Source organism: Triplophysa rosa, linkage group LG11 (assembly GCF_024868665.1).
Source record: "Triplophysa rosa linkage group LG11, Trosa_1v2, whole genome shotgun sequence".
In the NCBI taxonomy this organism is placed as follows: domain Eukaryota; kingdom Metazoa; phylum Chordata; class Actinopteri; order Cypriniformes; family Nemacheilidae; genus Triplophysa; species Triplophysa rosa.
Window position 1 is genome coordinate 24,662,679 of NC_079900.1, and position 16,767 is coordinate 24,679,445.

Below are 16,767 nucleotides of genomic sequence, written 5' to 3' on the forward strand. Positions count from 1 at the left end.
AAAAACACAGATCTGAGCATGCTGTCCCTGTGTACAGACTTGAGTCAAAACTCCATTGAACTAACCACACACTGACACATCGGCTGTATCCACCGCCACAAGCCACTGACCGATTTCTTCATCTTTAGCAACATGTGTCTAATATGGGGATTAGCCGGTAATGGCGACTGACCCGATCGTTGATGCAGAGGGCAAATCACAAAGCCTGCTCTTTAAGGCTGGGGCCTGGGAGGGACCGCCATGTAATTGCATTAGGCTGCTCAAAATCTACTGGAATCCCACTCGCTGAGCTCGACCGCTAATGCTCGCACCCGAACCAAACTTCTACCCTTCTGGTAGGCATGGCATGTGGTATCCAGGCTTCCAGAACTGCTTATATGATAGACTGTCAGGCTCACTTTTCAATCCCACAGATTTGACCATACCAAATCTTATCTGACGCTTTGCCAACTGAGAGCAGAGATAGACCGGCTGCCTGTAAAGCACTCACGCTACTATCGACCAACTGGTTAAGAAATAAAACAGGTACACATGAGACAATTCTTTAAATGCATTAAAAGACCTAAAATGAATTATCAAATTTGAATAATCTAATAATAATCTGAATGTCGTCGCTTTTGGATTGAAACCTCGTCCATTTTTAATGATTTCATTTTCGTAAATTGTATTGATCCCTATTCATGTTTGTCTGTGGGTTTCGCAAATATTTACCAAATAAAAGGGTATTGAAAAGAGCTTGTCAACTTTGACCGCAAAGTGTTTCATTTTAGCATTAAGCATTATATTTATCTGTTCTTCACGACACAAAAACAGACCTGTGACCTATTTTTCATTTTTGCTTTTGCGACCCACCAAAACTGTGATAAACATTTTATTTTTAGTGCTTATTCATAGTACAGCAGAAAACAATGGAAATAAATGGGGCACGGGGTGTTGAAAAGACCTGAACTGAATTTGGCTTTATTTAAACTCACGTAAGTGACATTCATTTTGACGTGTGTTATTGATAGGTCATTTTAGGAAACACCTGCCTGTAGCAGTCATGTAGAGCTATAATAGGGGCTGTGGACCGCCTTTCTCTACTCAGATAGAGGTCAGAGCTCTTGAACGTCAAAGAGAACAGAAAATCGAAAAGGTTTCTCTTGATAGCTTGTGACTCACCATGTTTAAGACCTTTAGGCTTGTGCTTAGCCACCGGCTTATTGCTGTTGTCCTTGGATGCCGGTGGAAGTGACCTATAAAGACGTCGGTTTTTCTTCAATAATTCCACAAGGGTCTAAATGCATTTTTTTGTTTTTTAATTCTTGCCATTTTAAAGACCCGTATGCAATAACTCAGCACTTTTTTGTTAATTCTGTGTTATTTTGCCATTATTGCTTATGTTAAAACCATTCATCTTACCAATGGGGGGCAAGATCTGTCTGTTTATAAGCATTCTTCCAAATATCTTTTACCCAGATTTGGAACAACTCGAAGGTGAGTAAATGATGACAGAATTTTCATTTTTGGGGGAAGTATCCGGGAGCAACTAACCAAGTTTTATAACACACATTGCATTTGTCCGTGAAATCACACAGTAGGTTTTTGTGACTGGCAGGCAGCTTGGCTGTGTACCAGGAAACTTCAACTCCACCCCTGGGAGTAACTGCTCAATTATTGCCTTTCGTGATAAAACCAAAGCTATCATGGTTAATTAGACCTCTTGTTCACGTGGGTTTCAGCAATGTATTTGTCTCATGTACCTGTTCCCGAGGCCCATTGTCTCATTGTTCCAGCCCTTCGCAAACACGCAAAGATACACAACCTGCTCCCATCCAAATGCAATCTCTCAGCGGTCATCTCGCCGGTATTGATCAGAGGAGAGCGGTCGATCTGCAGCATGCTCAAATCAGGCCAATAAGATCTGTTTAGGCAGGGCCCGGTCTCAGTATGTCCATTGACAACCATTGATCATTGTTAGTGGGGAAAAACAATGAATTTTCCAAGACACAGAACTTCGGGGCTGTTCACGCTGTTCGACAAGAAGCTCGGCCGTGATCTTGTTATCGCTCCTCCTCGCTTTGAAACTCCACAGGGTTTCTCGAGCAAAACTCCAGCTCCCTAATTTTGTTCACTCAGTGGAGTAATAGAAATCTCTCCCGCTCCGAAACTCGCAGACCTGTCTGGATTTCGCATTGTGAAGTAAATTCCTTTTTTCACAATGGAACAGTATCTATCATTTGAAATCTCAGTCTGTGGTTTATAATACAGAAATGTATTATATAATTTTACGGATTATCATGTAATATCCCATTTTCAAGATCATGCTGCTTTAATGTAATACAGATAATGTTAGTGTAGAATAACTTCCTGTAGTATCACAGAGTCTAGATTTGTAAAGACAAACGTACGCTACAGGGATTTTGGACATTTTGAGTATGTGTCCCTAAAAGAAAAATGTCCAAATAAAATTGCAAGCTCAAAAATGAGCAGAAGCAAACAGAGGAACAATATAATTGTCACATTTCTAAAAACACCACCAGGTTCAGATATTTCAGGTGATTTTCCATTCTGTTGAAAACTGTGTACACAATACCTATATTAGCATCCATACCAATGGACAATATCTTTAAGGTTGTATTTATTAACATTAGTTAAGGCATGAGCTAACATAAACACAATACGTATGTTCATTTCTGTTTATGTTAAGTCAAAAGTTGTATAGCACATGAACTACGTGAACAGTTGTATTGGCATTAACTAATATCAACAACATTAAGATGAATAAATGCTGAAAAACTAGGTCATTGTTAATTTATATTAGCTACTAATACTAATGCAATCTTATTGTAAAGTGTCACAGTTTATTTTAAGCTCGCACCACAGTTTTACATTTTAAATGCACAAGCCCTCCAAAGTCAGTTGTGAATGGGTTTTAAGACAATCATTTCAGAAATACAATGTCTGTCAGGTAGCACACACCAGCATTTTTTTTAAGCTAGTGGCAGCATTTTTGCCAGCAGTTTTATGGCTCGCAGCTATGATGCTATAGAAGATAATGGCAGGGCTCTCAAGTCTCACGCATTGAGCATGAGACACGCATTTCAACCCGTTCACACGCTCAACCGCCACACCTTGTATTTCTCACGCAGAGAAATTTCCAGGATAACGCCCACCAAGTTGCGCCGCTATTAGAAGAATCAAGAGTTCAGAAGGCCCTGCCACGCACCAGCTAATCAAATAAAAAAATAGCTACCGAACAGCCAATCAGAAAATAGCATTGCTGTAAGATTTAGATATTCCCGCAACAACAACGTTTACATTCTGATTGCAACGACACATTCTGTGATTCACAGGCTCGCTCAACACGACATTAATTCAGATGAATCATTATCACTATAAAGTGCCTTTTGGTGTCCTCATCAGAAACACTGAGCCATCGTGAACATAATGTAAAATAATGACATGTTGAGGTTTTATTATAAATGTCCTAATATTTACAGACATACAACTGCAATAAGAAGATTAAAATTAAAATATTTTTTGAATGTTCTTATTGTCCTCATCAATGTATTTAATAAAACAAATAATTTGGATAATTTATACTCTATTTTCATAATAATATTAAGCTTTTTGCATGCGTCCCTGTAATTGCTGTCTACCATGTCATTTTGGGGTAAATGCCCCTTTAAGAAATTGTCTGATGTCCTCAGTGACATCCCCTCCCCCATCCTGCCTTTCCTCAGTGGAGAGGTTAAAACATCTGCAGCACACACAGTAAGTATCTGCACTCATTTTTCCTAGTTTTCAACATAATGTGTTTGTAGTTAAATGTTGTCAAGCTTCACATGTCCACATTGTCATAATGACATTTTAATTAACATAAAAACTTTTGAATAACTGAAAATATATATCTTAAACAGTATACAGTCAGCTTTAACAGTGAATCCCTTTGCTAGCTGTAACTACACCATGTGTTCATCCCTGCTCATTTCAGCAGCTATTCTGACACATGTTTAGTATTAGTTCTGATTCAGAAGGAAAGAAAAGGGAAAGAAAAAACTATTATACACATTTCACATTGTGAAAACCTTTGGCCTAGGCTATTTCATTATATTTTATCCAGACAATGTATAGAATTAAATATTGCATTTGTCTATTTCAAAGATGTCAGGGAAGAGGCAAATGAGCATTCTTTCATGCTTCGCTCTAAAGGATCAGCTCGCTAAAAGGGTGGCCAGGTCAGAGAAGGAGACTGTGGAGAAGACAGTAGATGAGGCAGTGGAGGAGACAGCTAGGGTGTCAGTAGAGGATGAGTCCATGGAAGAGACTGTGGTCTATATAATACAGAAAACACTCGACATGTCAACAAAACACAAACAGAACATCTTCCCAAACACCCACACTTTTCCCGGTGAGAGGGTTCAACACCCGCACTTTTTCTGCAGTTTTTCTGCAGTTTTGCACAAACGCCTTACAGCAGTCGCTCCTCCGTTTCTCTGGCCGCTCTGTGTCTGCGCTCGCTGTGGCTGCCTCCTCTCCTTCTCAAACATGACACCGGTTTTGAGTGTGACCGGCTGATGATTGGCTGTTCTGCCTTAAGTCCCGCCTTTCTTGGTGTGTTAGATTTATCGGTCAGCTCGTGCTGAGGAGGCGGGAACTTATGATTTACTCCCTTTTCCAGGTACTTTGAATGAGTGTTTATGCTTTCGAGGTTTTTAAATAAGCTTGATATGTGTTTGGGAAGATGTTCTGTTTATGTTTTGTTGACATGTCGAGTGTTTTCTGTATTATATTTCGTTTTTTAGACTAATGCTAATTGCTAATTGGGATATTGTTCAGCAGCTATAGCTAAATTCGGTTATGTATGTGGCATGCAATGTATAAAGTAACTGATGAAGAAGGCAGGGAATTGACGAGGAGGAGGGACAAATTGTCATTGTTAAGCAGTGTATTTATGGGTTTATTGCCAGTGCAATTGATTTAGATATTTTGAGCATTGTTTGTTGATTAGCTGAATACTTTTGTGGATACTTACCTGTTGTGTTTGATTGTACCTGTTGAGGAGAAAAAAGTTTAGAAATGATGTCATTGTTGGCATACCTGTTGAAGAACTATGAAAGAAAAGTGTATATTATTTTAATGTTTAAAAGCAGTAAATTGTACCATTATTTATACCACCAGAGAAAAAGCTTTGTGTGGGCGTTTTTTTTATATACTGTATATCTCCCCTTTTCAAGGTGCAAGTAAGCAAAATTTAGCAGTCACAGTCCTATCAGACCCATGTCACTATCAAGCTTAGCACCGAGTGTGTTTTTATACTTTTCTAGTTTCACTCATTTAAATGGGAAGCTTTTTATATCTTGTATGTTATACCTTTTGTACCCTTCTGTCATTGTATTCATCGTTTTTATTGTTAACAAACAAACCACATCCATCCCCCGCACTTTTGAAAAGCTTGCTACGCCCCTGGGAGAGCCGCAGCGAGCGCAGACACAGAGCGGCCAGAGAAACGGAGGAGCGACTGCTGTAAGGCGTTTGTGCAAAACTGCAGAAAAACTGCAGAAAAAGTGCGGGTGTTGAACCCTCTCACCGGGAAAAGTGTGGTACACCCACATCCCCCACGGGTGCGACGCCCCTGGGTTTAGTTATGCACCTTATTGTTACAGGTTTAGAGAGGATGAATCCCCTCACAGTAAGAATATTTGACACCAACAAAGTTTTGCACAGATTCCTTGATATGTGCACCACCAGTGGGCGGAGCTGTGGAACTGCTGAAGTGATTTATCAAAAAATCAATGACACCTTGCAGGAAAGTAGTATCCCTTGGAGAAATTGTGTAGGTCTCTCTATTGACAATGCTCCTGTAAATACAGGTGCCAAAAACTCAATTGCAGCCAGAATGCTGAGGGAAAATGGCAGCATTTACATACATGGATGCCCCTGTCATATTATCCACAACACTGCCAAACATGCAGGGCAGGAGTTTTTGAAAGTAAGTTCAAACATGTACACTTTATATTACCAATCTGTTAAGCCCAATGCCAAGTAAAACAGTTTGCTGATAGTGTTGTAATAAATATTTGAATTCATGCATCGCAGATATCCGGATTTGATCCAGAGGATCTGACTGTGGATGTTGGGTATTGGTTTAAGGGAAGCACCAACCGTAAAGGTTACCTGGCAGGTTTGTGATTCAACCAGCTCTACTGTTATACAACAAAATGCAGACATTTTTTATTTGTTTGCTATTGATGATATATATATATATACTGTATATATATATATATATATATAATTTTTTTTTTTTCCAGAATTTTGTGACTTCCATGACAGCGAGTACATGGAAATGCTGCTGCACATTTCAGTGCGATGGTTAAGCCTGGAGAGGTGTATTACACGAATTCTGCGGCAGTATGGGCCACTTACCAGCTAAGTCTTTAAGTATGTTGCTTATTTCATTGACAGTAGTACAGGTGCATTACACCAGACTAAATATGTATTTTTAAGCACAACCTGTTTTTATTTACAGATGAGAAACAACAAAGGTTTAAAAGGCTGGTTGATGCTTTTTCCAAGCCCCTGACTGAAGTCTACCTCCTCTTCTTTCAAGCAACGCTGCCAATGTTCTCCAATGTTCTCTCTTGTTAAAATGCAAGGGTGGGCCATCCTGCTGCCAAGGATGTCTGCTTATTTTTCATTGGCTGATATGTCTTTTTCAAGTAATACATGGAAATCTTTTATGAACTACAAATTTGCAGATGACAAAGTTCATCATGAAACTGTGTGCGTTGTTCATGATGCCGTTAGCATCCTCTACAAGGACCCACTAAACCAACTGCCAGGTAAAACTCAAGTCTCACATAAGGAGATAAACCTGTATTCTCATTGACCTCAAATATACTTTTTGGGAAGATTGTTATTGGGCAAGTTGGGCAATATCTCTGATGTTATGGAAAAGGCATAAAATGTGTGTAGGCATACAATGTATATGTAGTCTGTGTAAAATAGCATGCTTACATAGAGGAATACCGTCAACCACTTGCACTTATTGTGCATATCTTGCTGAATCTATGTGCACTTACTGTTTGTCTGTCTAGTTTTGAGTTAAAGTGCTGATTGCCAAGTGAAATTCCTGTGTGTCTACCTGATGCATTTGGCAAATAAAAAGTGATTTTGATTCTGAGATACTGTTTAAACCAAACTAAAATATTGCTTTATCTCTTTCTGTTCTCTGTCTGGTAGGAGAAAAACTAAATGTTGGCTTCACCACCAGAGCTACCCTCAACAGGCTCCTTGAGGCTGAAGACATCACACCTCAGGAGGTGCAGCTATTCCAGCAGGCAGCACTGGCGTTTCTGGTCAGGGCTGTGGAATACGGAATCAACAAACTCCCCCTGAAGGAGGCCCTTCTGAAGCATGCTAAATTTGTTGACGTGCAGCAGAGGACTGAGTGTGGGGTGGAAGATGCCCTATACTTCGTAGACAGGCAAGGGTTTCACATTTTACAGGATTTCAACATATTGAATACTTTGTTAAGTTTAATTTTGATCATGGTCACAAAACAAATCCTTAATCAGTTCTTTACACATGGTGCTCTTTTTAGATTTCAGGAACTACTTCCTTTCCACGGGCCAGAGGAACAGGACAAGGTGAGTGAGGAGTTCCTGGAGTATCAGCTCATGGATATCCCCATGCCCCAAGATCCCACCACCTTTAACGTTGAGGAGTTTTGGTGGAGTATGTCCTCAATCAAGAGCAAGGTAAGAAATATTTGGCACCACATGACATACACATAATTCATTGAAATCATAAAAGCAAAGTATTTGAGTAATAGAGGCTCTTGGTTCCTTTTTTAAAGGTGACCAGTTTGAGACAGTTTGGGAGGCTTTCTAAAATAGGTGCATTAGTGTTAGTGCTCCCTCATTCAAATGCAGATGCTGAGAGGGTTTTCTCCATGGTTGGACTAAATAAAACCAAAACTAGGAACAGCTTGGCACTGGATGGAACTCTGTCATCCATCATGACAGTGAAAATGGCTGGCCTGGAACCACAGTGTTTCAAGTGGGAGCCACCAACCCCTGTGCTGAAGGCCTCAAAACATGCTACCAACACCTACAATAAACAACACTAACCATTATTGCTCTCTCTCACACACACACACACACACAAACCTGCACTAAGAAATGCTGGATTAAATAAATATTTTTTTATTTCTACAAATTTATGTGTCACATTTTTCAGATCAGACCCCCGCCCCCACCGCCGCCAAAATCTCACTCTGAACTCAGTTCAAAACTTGAGAGCCCCGTAATGGGCTGTTTAGGACAATATAGACTATGATAACTAATAGATTTAAGAAACTCTTCTCCACGCCATATATAAATCAAACATTATTCTTTACACACAGTGTGTGTTGAGTAAAGAAACAAACAGAGACAGATACTACAAAATGCTTGAGGCACTTCATTCACAATAAAGGCGGAGTGTTCCAATGAAGTTAAGAAAATGAGTCACAAGCTCTTTTACATACTTTTCATTGGTTAAATATTTGCACACAGACAGGCGTATACAGTAGGCAGAGATTGTCTAATTACAGGGAGATGGACGGGTAATACTAACAGTTGGGGAAAGCATTTTGGCTAACATGGATCATGTAAGGCACCCTTAGCCAATCATATAATAACAGCGTTCACAGTTTAAAAACACAATAGTTATAATAGTGAAACATACAGTACATATTGGTTTATTCAGTGTAGTGAAGCTTGTCTTCCATTGACATCCATTTAAAAAGTTGGATATGGTCTCCTTTCCTGCGTTCCTCTGAAGCCACGGCGTTAGCATTAGCCATTAAGTTGTTTTGGCTAAAGATTGCAGGCTTTCCATCTAGTGACTTTGGCTATAGGCTAATAGTAAGAATTTATGAAAAAAATAAACTTCACGAAATATGAAGATACAATATTTCTGCCTGACAGCGACAATTTGAAGTACACATTTTACATTGTATAAAAATCTTTGTGTGGGATGGTTAGGAGGTAAGGAAGCTTAAGACCACAGAAGAGATTTTTGCTAAAAACACGGTCTGCCTGTCTTGCACTTTCAGACCTCATGAGAGTCTAACCAAATCGCTGGGGTCAGGAATTTTAAAAGGGCTTCGGCTGATCCAAGGTCTTCATAAAAAACCCCAATTATCCCTGCGCACCGGGCTGTCTTCATTAGCCTTGTCTGATGTGCACCAGATCCATTATGTTTCTAATTAAGTTCCTATCAGACCGCCCAGAAATAATGGGATACCGCACATCAAAAATGAGGCATTAACACTGTGACAAGATTACATAACTATCGGTTGGCAATCTGCCCGACATTGGGAAGGGTGGAGTAGGGTGTCCTTTAAGGATTTGAATGGGCACATCAGAGGAACTGTATCGGCAAGCAGAGCCCTTAATGCATTCAAGACTTCAATTACACTTATCTCCACAGCACAGAGGAAAGACCTCCATCATTCTGCCGTCTATCTCTTCAACACAGCGAGACAGAGAGCATGAGGGGAAAAAGGAAAACAAGCATCTGGCTCCCCTGGAGACCCACACTCTTAATTCGATGCTGTACCCAGAGTGCTCGCTGACAGATATTCTGAGTGACACTGAGGCACTTGCTCTGCTCTCCTCCCATGAGCGGCTGATCCGTGCACAGAGGTGGACAAAAACAACTAGCTGATGAAGTCCCAGTCCAAGCACACAGCAGGTACAAACAGAACAGTGTTTACTTGAAATGGCCATTATCGTCATCCTCAGGATAGACAGATGATAACTGGAGTGATTTGTCACCACAATGTTTTTTTCATATAAAAGCTATATAAAAGTTTTCCTGCAGCTCAGTGGTTAGATCATGGCGCTAGCAATGCTTAAGTTCGATCCCAGCGATTGCACTTACTTAGAAACAAATGTATAGTGTATGCAATGTAAGTCGTTGGGATAAAAGTGTCTGCCAAATGCATAAATGTAAAATGTAAAAGGACGCAACGATTTAATCAAATAAATCCAGAGGGTTTACACAAGTGGTCATTGTAATACAGTTCAATAGAAGGGAAGGAAGGAGGCGGGAACCGCCGAACATTTAAACATATTTAATCAAAAATAAATAAACAATAGACAGCAGTTAAAACAGGCCGGCAGCCCCTCACGGACGACTGCCGGCCACACGAACATAAACAAAACTTAACATTTCCGGGCCCGGTCCTCTCTCGTCGGCAGTCCCGTCGCTCGTCCTCTTATGCTCCCTAGCTCCCCGTGAGGCATGCGGGACCGGTGCGAGTACAGCTGATACTCATTATCACTCACGCCACCGACCCCGCCTTCCTGCCCCACGGCTCTCGTCCTGCCTTCCTCGCTACAGTCATCTTCAGTGTCGGCAGCATGCCAGAGAGGAGTCCTGTTAGTGACTGAAAGAGTCCCGCTCAAGCCGTTAGGTAACATAACATTGATAAAACTGCTCACTTTTAGTCAAAGTTGCTTTAAAGTGTTCTTACCGGCAGTCCTACTGTCTTCTTTCCCGGCTCGAGAGAGATTGACACTGAATTCACAGGTTCTCTTGTGCTGCTTTATCTCTTTATGATATTGCGATGCATCACAAATCTTTATCTGTCACAACTTTTAATACTAGCTTTATTTAGGCAAAGTTACATCTGTATTCTGTACCAAGTAAAAATATTGTATTGTGGTCAACAGTACTGGCATAGACCTGTTGTTTTCCAATGATATAACTTCATGTTCAAGTTCAAGTTCATTTATTTATAGAGCACTTGTTAAACAGCCACACGACTGACCAAAGTGCTGTACATTTCGATTAAGATCTCATACATCTCATTTCAAACTACAAAAACAGTAATAAAAGCAAAAACAATAAAAACCAGTGGAAAAAAACATCCTTAATGGTAGGCCAGATCGAATAAATACGTTTTTAGATGAGCTTTAAAAATGAGAAAAGAGGGGGGCACTCTGACCTCTATTGGCAGATTGTTCCACAGCATAGGGCCAGCTACAGAAAAAGCTCGGTCTCCTCTACATTTAAGTCTGGACTTGGGAACCATAAGGAGATTCAGGTTGCTGGAAAGCAAGTTTCTAATGGGGGTGTAGGGATGCAGCAGCTCTGACAAATAACTGGGGGCTTGGTTATGCAGGGACTTATAGACCAATAAGAGGATTTTAAAAACAATTCGGTGTTGGATAGGCAGCCAGTGAAGGGTCTTCATAATAGGGGTGATGTGGTCATATTTTCGACTTTTTGTAATGAATCTCGCAGCAGCATTCTGAACCACCCCTATTATGGGTAATTTGTGACTGAGCAATACCAAAATACAGTGAGATGCAGTAGTCCAAGCGTGTAGTGATAAACGCATGAACAACTGTCTCTAACGTAGAAGCGTTTAAGAAGTGTTTGATTTTAGACAGCAGGCGGAGTTGGTAGAAGCTTGAGCCAATTACAGTGGAGATATGCTTGTCGAGTTTTAGCGACTCATAGAAGTCGACACCCAAATTACGCACATGAGAGGATCTAAAAGTTGATAGGCAGCCCAAATCAGGACTGGTGGCCTGAGAGTAAGCAGACGGACTAAAAAGAATCACCTCAGTTTTATCTTCATTTAACATTAAAAAATTTTGACCTAGCCAGATTTTAACCTCCTCTATACATCTTAAAAGGGTATTCAGAGCTGAGGGGTCATTCCTCTTAATGGGTAAATAGATCTGGGTATCGTCAGCATAAAAATGAAAGGACACCCCATGCCGTCTAAAGATGGAGCCCAGAGGAAGCATGTACAGGGAGAAGAGGGAGGGAGCCAATATTGAGCCTTGAGACAGGCCACATATGAGTGGGGCAGTGGAGGATGAGAAATTACCTAATCTAACAGAGAAATGTCTGTCAGATAGAAAAGACTGAAACCACTTAAGGACTGTCCCTTTCAGGCCCACATCAGACTCTAAACGGGATATTAAAATAGAGTGGTCCACGGTATCGAATGCTGCTGAAAGATCTAAAAGAACCAGGACCACAGAATCACCAGAATCTGTAGCTAAGAGAATATCATTTAACACTCTAAGAAGGGCTGTTTCCATACTATGGGCGGGCTTAAAACCAGACTGAAACATTTCTGTAATGCAATTATGTTTAAGGAAGGACTGCAGTTGGTCAAGCACAGTTTGTTCCAATACTTTTGAAATACTTTTGAAATAAAAGTAACTTCATAATCAAAGCATAAGTGAAGAATTATGCATATTATATGTGACCCTGGATCACAAAAATAGTAAGTAGCACGTCTTAAGTAGCACGGGAACATTTTTAGTAAAAGACAAAAATACATTGTGTGGGTCAAAATTATCTATTTTTCTTTTATGCCAAAAATCATTAGGATATTAAGTAAAGATCATGTTCCATGAAGATATTTTGTAAATTTCCAACTTTAAATATATAAAAATTTTATTTGTGTGAGTGGATGGTCTGCCACAGTGCCCCTGATTAACAACTTCAAAGGCAATTTTCTCAATATTTTGATTTTTTTGCGCTCTCAGATTCCTGAGTTTTAAACGGTTGTATCTCAGCCAGATATTGTCCTATTTTAACAACTCATATATCTATAGAAAGTCTATTTATTCAGCTTTCAGATTATGTAAAAATCTCAATTTCGAAAAATTGACCCATAAGACTGGTTTTGTTGTCCAGGGTCACATATATATTAATAAATGTCATGTTACTAGAAAAAAACACACACTGACTTCTATGTTTTTTGGCCATTTGGGGTCAGGGGTAATGTTGTATAGTATAGTACACCACTTTTTTTGTTAGGAATACACCACTGGTTTACACATTTTTGTGTCTGTGGTCTCTTATCAATATTTTAGCAGAAAACAGTGTTTAAATGTTGTTTACACATTAAGTGGTATACCAAAGGAAAAAGAAAATGCTAAACAAAAAACTATATCCGGTTACAAATGCTGTTATTTTAAGTCGAAATTCGTCTACATTTTTTTTATTAACTAAATTGTGACCCTGGACAACAAAACCAGTCTTATGGATCAATTTTTTGAAATTTAGATTTTTACATCATCTGAAAGCTGAATAAATAGGATAGAACAATATCTGGCAGAGATACAACCGTTTAAAACTCTGCAGTCTGAGGTGCAAAAGAATCTAAATATTAAGAAAATTGCTTTGAATTTGTTAATCAGAAGCGCTGTAGCAGGCCATCAACTCAAAAAAAAGTTTTGATATATTTACGAAATAGGAAATTTACTAAATACTTTTACTAGAACATGGTCTTTACTTAATATCCTAATGATTTTTGTCATAAAAGAAAAATCTATAATTTTGACCTATACAATATATTTTTGGCTATTACTACAAATGTTCCCGTGCTACTTAAGACTGGTTTTGTGATCCACGGTCACAAAGAAGTTATTGAGCACGTACAATTCAGGGTTTAAAAGTGTCTCGGTACCCTGCCACAATTCACAATGGTAAGCTTACAACATGTTTACAACATTTTACAAAAAGAAGTACATACCGTAACGTACAATTTTATGTTTCAAACAGAGATGGCAACAGAGAAGCAGAAGTTACAGATTGCTTTAATAAAATGTTATCTAAAGATGGCGTCATTATGGGATTTCATACATTTTTTAAATCTTAAAGTCAAGAGCATGGTTTTTGGACCTTTCTGACAATGAGATTTGAGTACACATCATTTTGCAAGACTTCCACTTGGTTTCAGATGTTTAACATACAAAAACTTTAGAACAAAATACAACCCACTGAAAATGTATTACATTTACATTTGGCAGACGCTTTAATCCAAAGCGAATTACATTGCACTATATATTTGTTTCTGACTATGTGCAATCCCCTGGGATCGAACCAATGACCTTGGTGTTGCTAGCGCCATGCTCTAACCACTGAGCCACAGGAAAGCTGTTACTGAATCAGAATGTTAAACAAACATTTTTAAGTAAAGAAACTGAAACAGGGAGCGCTTCTAGACCAGTGTTATTGTTAACAATAACCATTGTTAATGGTCTGCTATATTATATGGGGTTGCTGTTATTAATTCTGCAAAATGTCTTATACAGTTGGCCTATACAAGCAGTAGAACTTGTGAAATTTTTCAGTTTCGCAGAATTTATGCGAGAATGATTTCATCTTCAACCACCATTGCTGTGATGAAGAGCCCTTGAAAATTAGGCAACAATAGTTGAAGAGTAGTCCTTCATTCGGCAGATACAGTTCATCAGTTTACAGATGCTTGTAATCAAGAGAGATGTGCTCCTTTAAGGGTATTGGGCTTGATTATAGGACCTCACATTGTCTCACGAGGGAATAAACGCGCCTTGCGCATGCACGTACATAAATAGTCCCTCCCAATGCTGGGATCCGCTCAGTTGTGCACACATACATGCTGCCCGTTGGCATTGTTTGGGTGATGCTGGTAGGAGGACTTCACAAGGAAGAAAAGTGCCATTACTCTGGTCTACAACACAGTGGTTGGCTTTCACCCACCATTGCACATTGTCAGAATTGGCTAAACATTTATATTCTCACAGAACACAGCCAGTTTCCGTAGAAGCCGCTGCTTCAGAGAACCTTTTTATTACCGTTTGCACCTTCACCCAGCCGAAGTCTATTGTGTACCCAAGCAGACTCACTTCAGGCAGCGGGGGAGACATTTGCTTCCGAGACGTTTAATTTGTCATGCATAGCTTTGGCTTTTAAATCACTCCGACCCAAATTAAAAGGCTATTGAAAAGGCAGCGCAGCCTGGAACGCCGAGCACCGGGGCCGAGTGCCGAGCTGTGGGCCGGCAGGACATTTATTTAACTCTCCACTGGAGCAGAAATATCAAAAAGAGGCAGAAGTCCAATCTGTTGAGGGACAGTACATTAGGCCAGACAGGATTCCCATTGGATTAGAATACTTTATGAAAGAACCACAAGATGCTGAGGAAAGTTGAAGCAGCCCTAATATCCCATCATTCCTTTTCCATTTCTCAATCTATGTCACTAAATAGATGATGGAGAATTGTATTTAAAAATGAACTACACTGTATTTAATGACGAACAAAAGCGAGGCCTGTGGATAAATACAGAGACTGTAGCAAAGCTCGGTTTTATGCATAGCCTGGCTGTTTTCTCAAAGCATGACACTGCAGTTTATAAAACAAACGTGTTGTCAACATTGCCGCAAGGATGCACTATAGCTGGCATTAGCATTAAACTGTCTTATATGGTCCTTTCCTACTGTGTGGAGCTACAGCCTGAAAGGATCCTTGCTGAGTAAGATGATGAAAGTTAGTTAAACCGTTGACATGTTTATAGCCATCAGCCTGAATAAAAAAGCCCAACATCTGATTTTTTTAGGGCGGAAGTTCTAAAGAGGTAGTTCACCCAAAACTCAACCTCACGTCATTCACAACTTGTATGACTTTCTTACTTCTGTGGAACACCATAGAAAATATTTTGAGAAATGTCTCAGTGGTGTTGTGTTCATACAATATAAATCAATGGGGCTTCATATTGTTTGGTTGCAAAGGTTCTTAAAAATATATTCTTTTGTTTTCTGCAGAAAGTCATTTGAGTTTGGCATGACATGAGAGTGAGAGTGAGTAAATTTTTTTTTTTTTAACTATCCCTTTAAGGTACCATTACTCTGTCACCCTTGAGTAATGAGGTTTGTTACTGCTACTATAATGCAATGACGCACATTACTGTATGGACTGTATAGCAGGACTTATATTTGCATTATTCTTAAATATTTACATATTTGCATTACTCTTAAAAAAGAAAGAAGGGTTTCTTTGCAGAGTCCAAAAAGGACCATTTGGGAACCTTCAATTTTAAAAGTAAAGTATTCAGGTTTGTATTTGTTTACTTAGATCAAATGTGTATTGCCTCTCTATTTTACTTTGCCTGGTCATTGAAGGGTCTAGATGGGAAAAAGTAACAAATTAAGAACTGTTTATCTTAATACTATGTGTTGTGTTTTCTACAAACAGGTAGACAGAGGTAGGTAATTATTTACAGCACAGATCTGAACTTGCCATCCGATTCATATTCACATATTTAAATTCTTTCATGTGGAGGCCAGCTCTTTGAGTCAGAGGATGCATCATTCATGAACAGATCTAAGGCCATCTGACTCACAAAACTGAATTTCCCAGACAACATGTGCATTAAGTCAGGCTATAGACTACTTCTGTTTCCCTCTCGGATGAGAGCGGGAGAGGACAAATCTCAGACACAGGAAAATACTGCTTCTGTTCAGCATCTTGGAGACATGTTCGATTACCTGTTTGATTAAACATGTGTGTTTGCAGCAGTGTGTTATTATGTTGTAAATATCGCTATATAAGGACTCACTAGTTAAAAGAAACTGATTTATTTTCTACAAGAACCATGAAAAACCGCACTTGTTAAAGTTACAAATTACCTACTCCTTGCATCAGACCAAGGCTGTTTTTCACTCCTACTTTTGCTTGACCTTAGTGCCGCATTCGATAGATCATGCCATACTGCTAGATCGCTTACAGAATTACATTGGTATTCAGGGACAAGCCTTACAATGGTTCAGATCATATTTATCCGACTGATATCAGTTTGTTCATTTAAATGGAGAATCATCAAATCAAATGCCAGTAAACTATGGAGTACCTCAAGGATCGGTTTTAGGACACTTGCTATTTTCTAAATACATGCTGCCCCTAGGTAACATTATTAGAAAACATGGAATTAGTTTTCATAGCTA

General features: G+C 39.4%; 1 protein-coding gene across 1 annotated transcript; it reads left to right on the forward strand.

Moving 5' to 3' along the window:
* Nucleotides 1-6,721: 6,721 nt before the first annotated feature.
* Nucleotides 6,722-15,661, forward strand: LOC130561779 (uncharacterized). Its single transcript, XM_057346352.1, has 5 exons — nucleotides 6,722-6,824; nucleotides 7,225-7,468; nucleotides 7,586-7,742; nucleotides 9,460-9,723; nucleotides 15,589-15,661. Exons 1-4 carry the CDS (start codon nucleotides 6,722-6,724, stop codon nucleotides 9,694-9,696), a joined length of 741 nt encoding a protein of 246 aa, XP_057202335.1. The 3' UTR covers nucleotides 9,697-9,723; nucleotides 15,589-15,661.
* The last annotated feature ends 1,106 nt before the right edge of the window (nucleotides 15,662-16,767 follow it).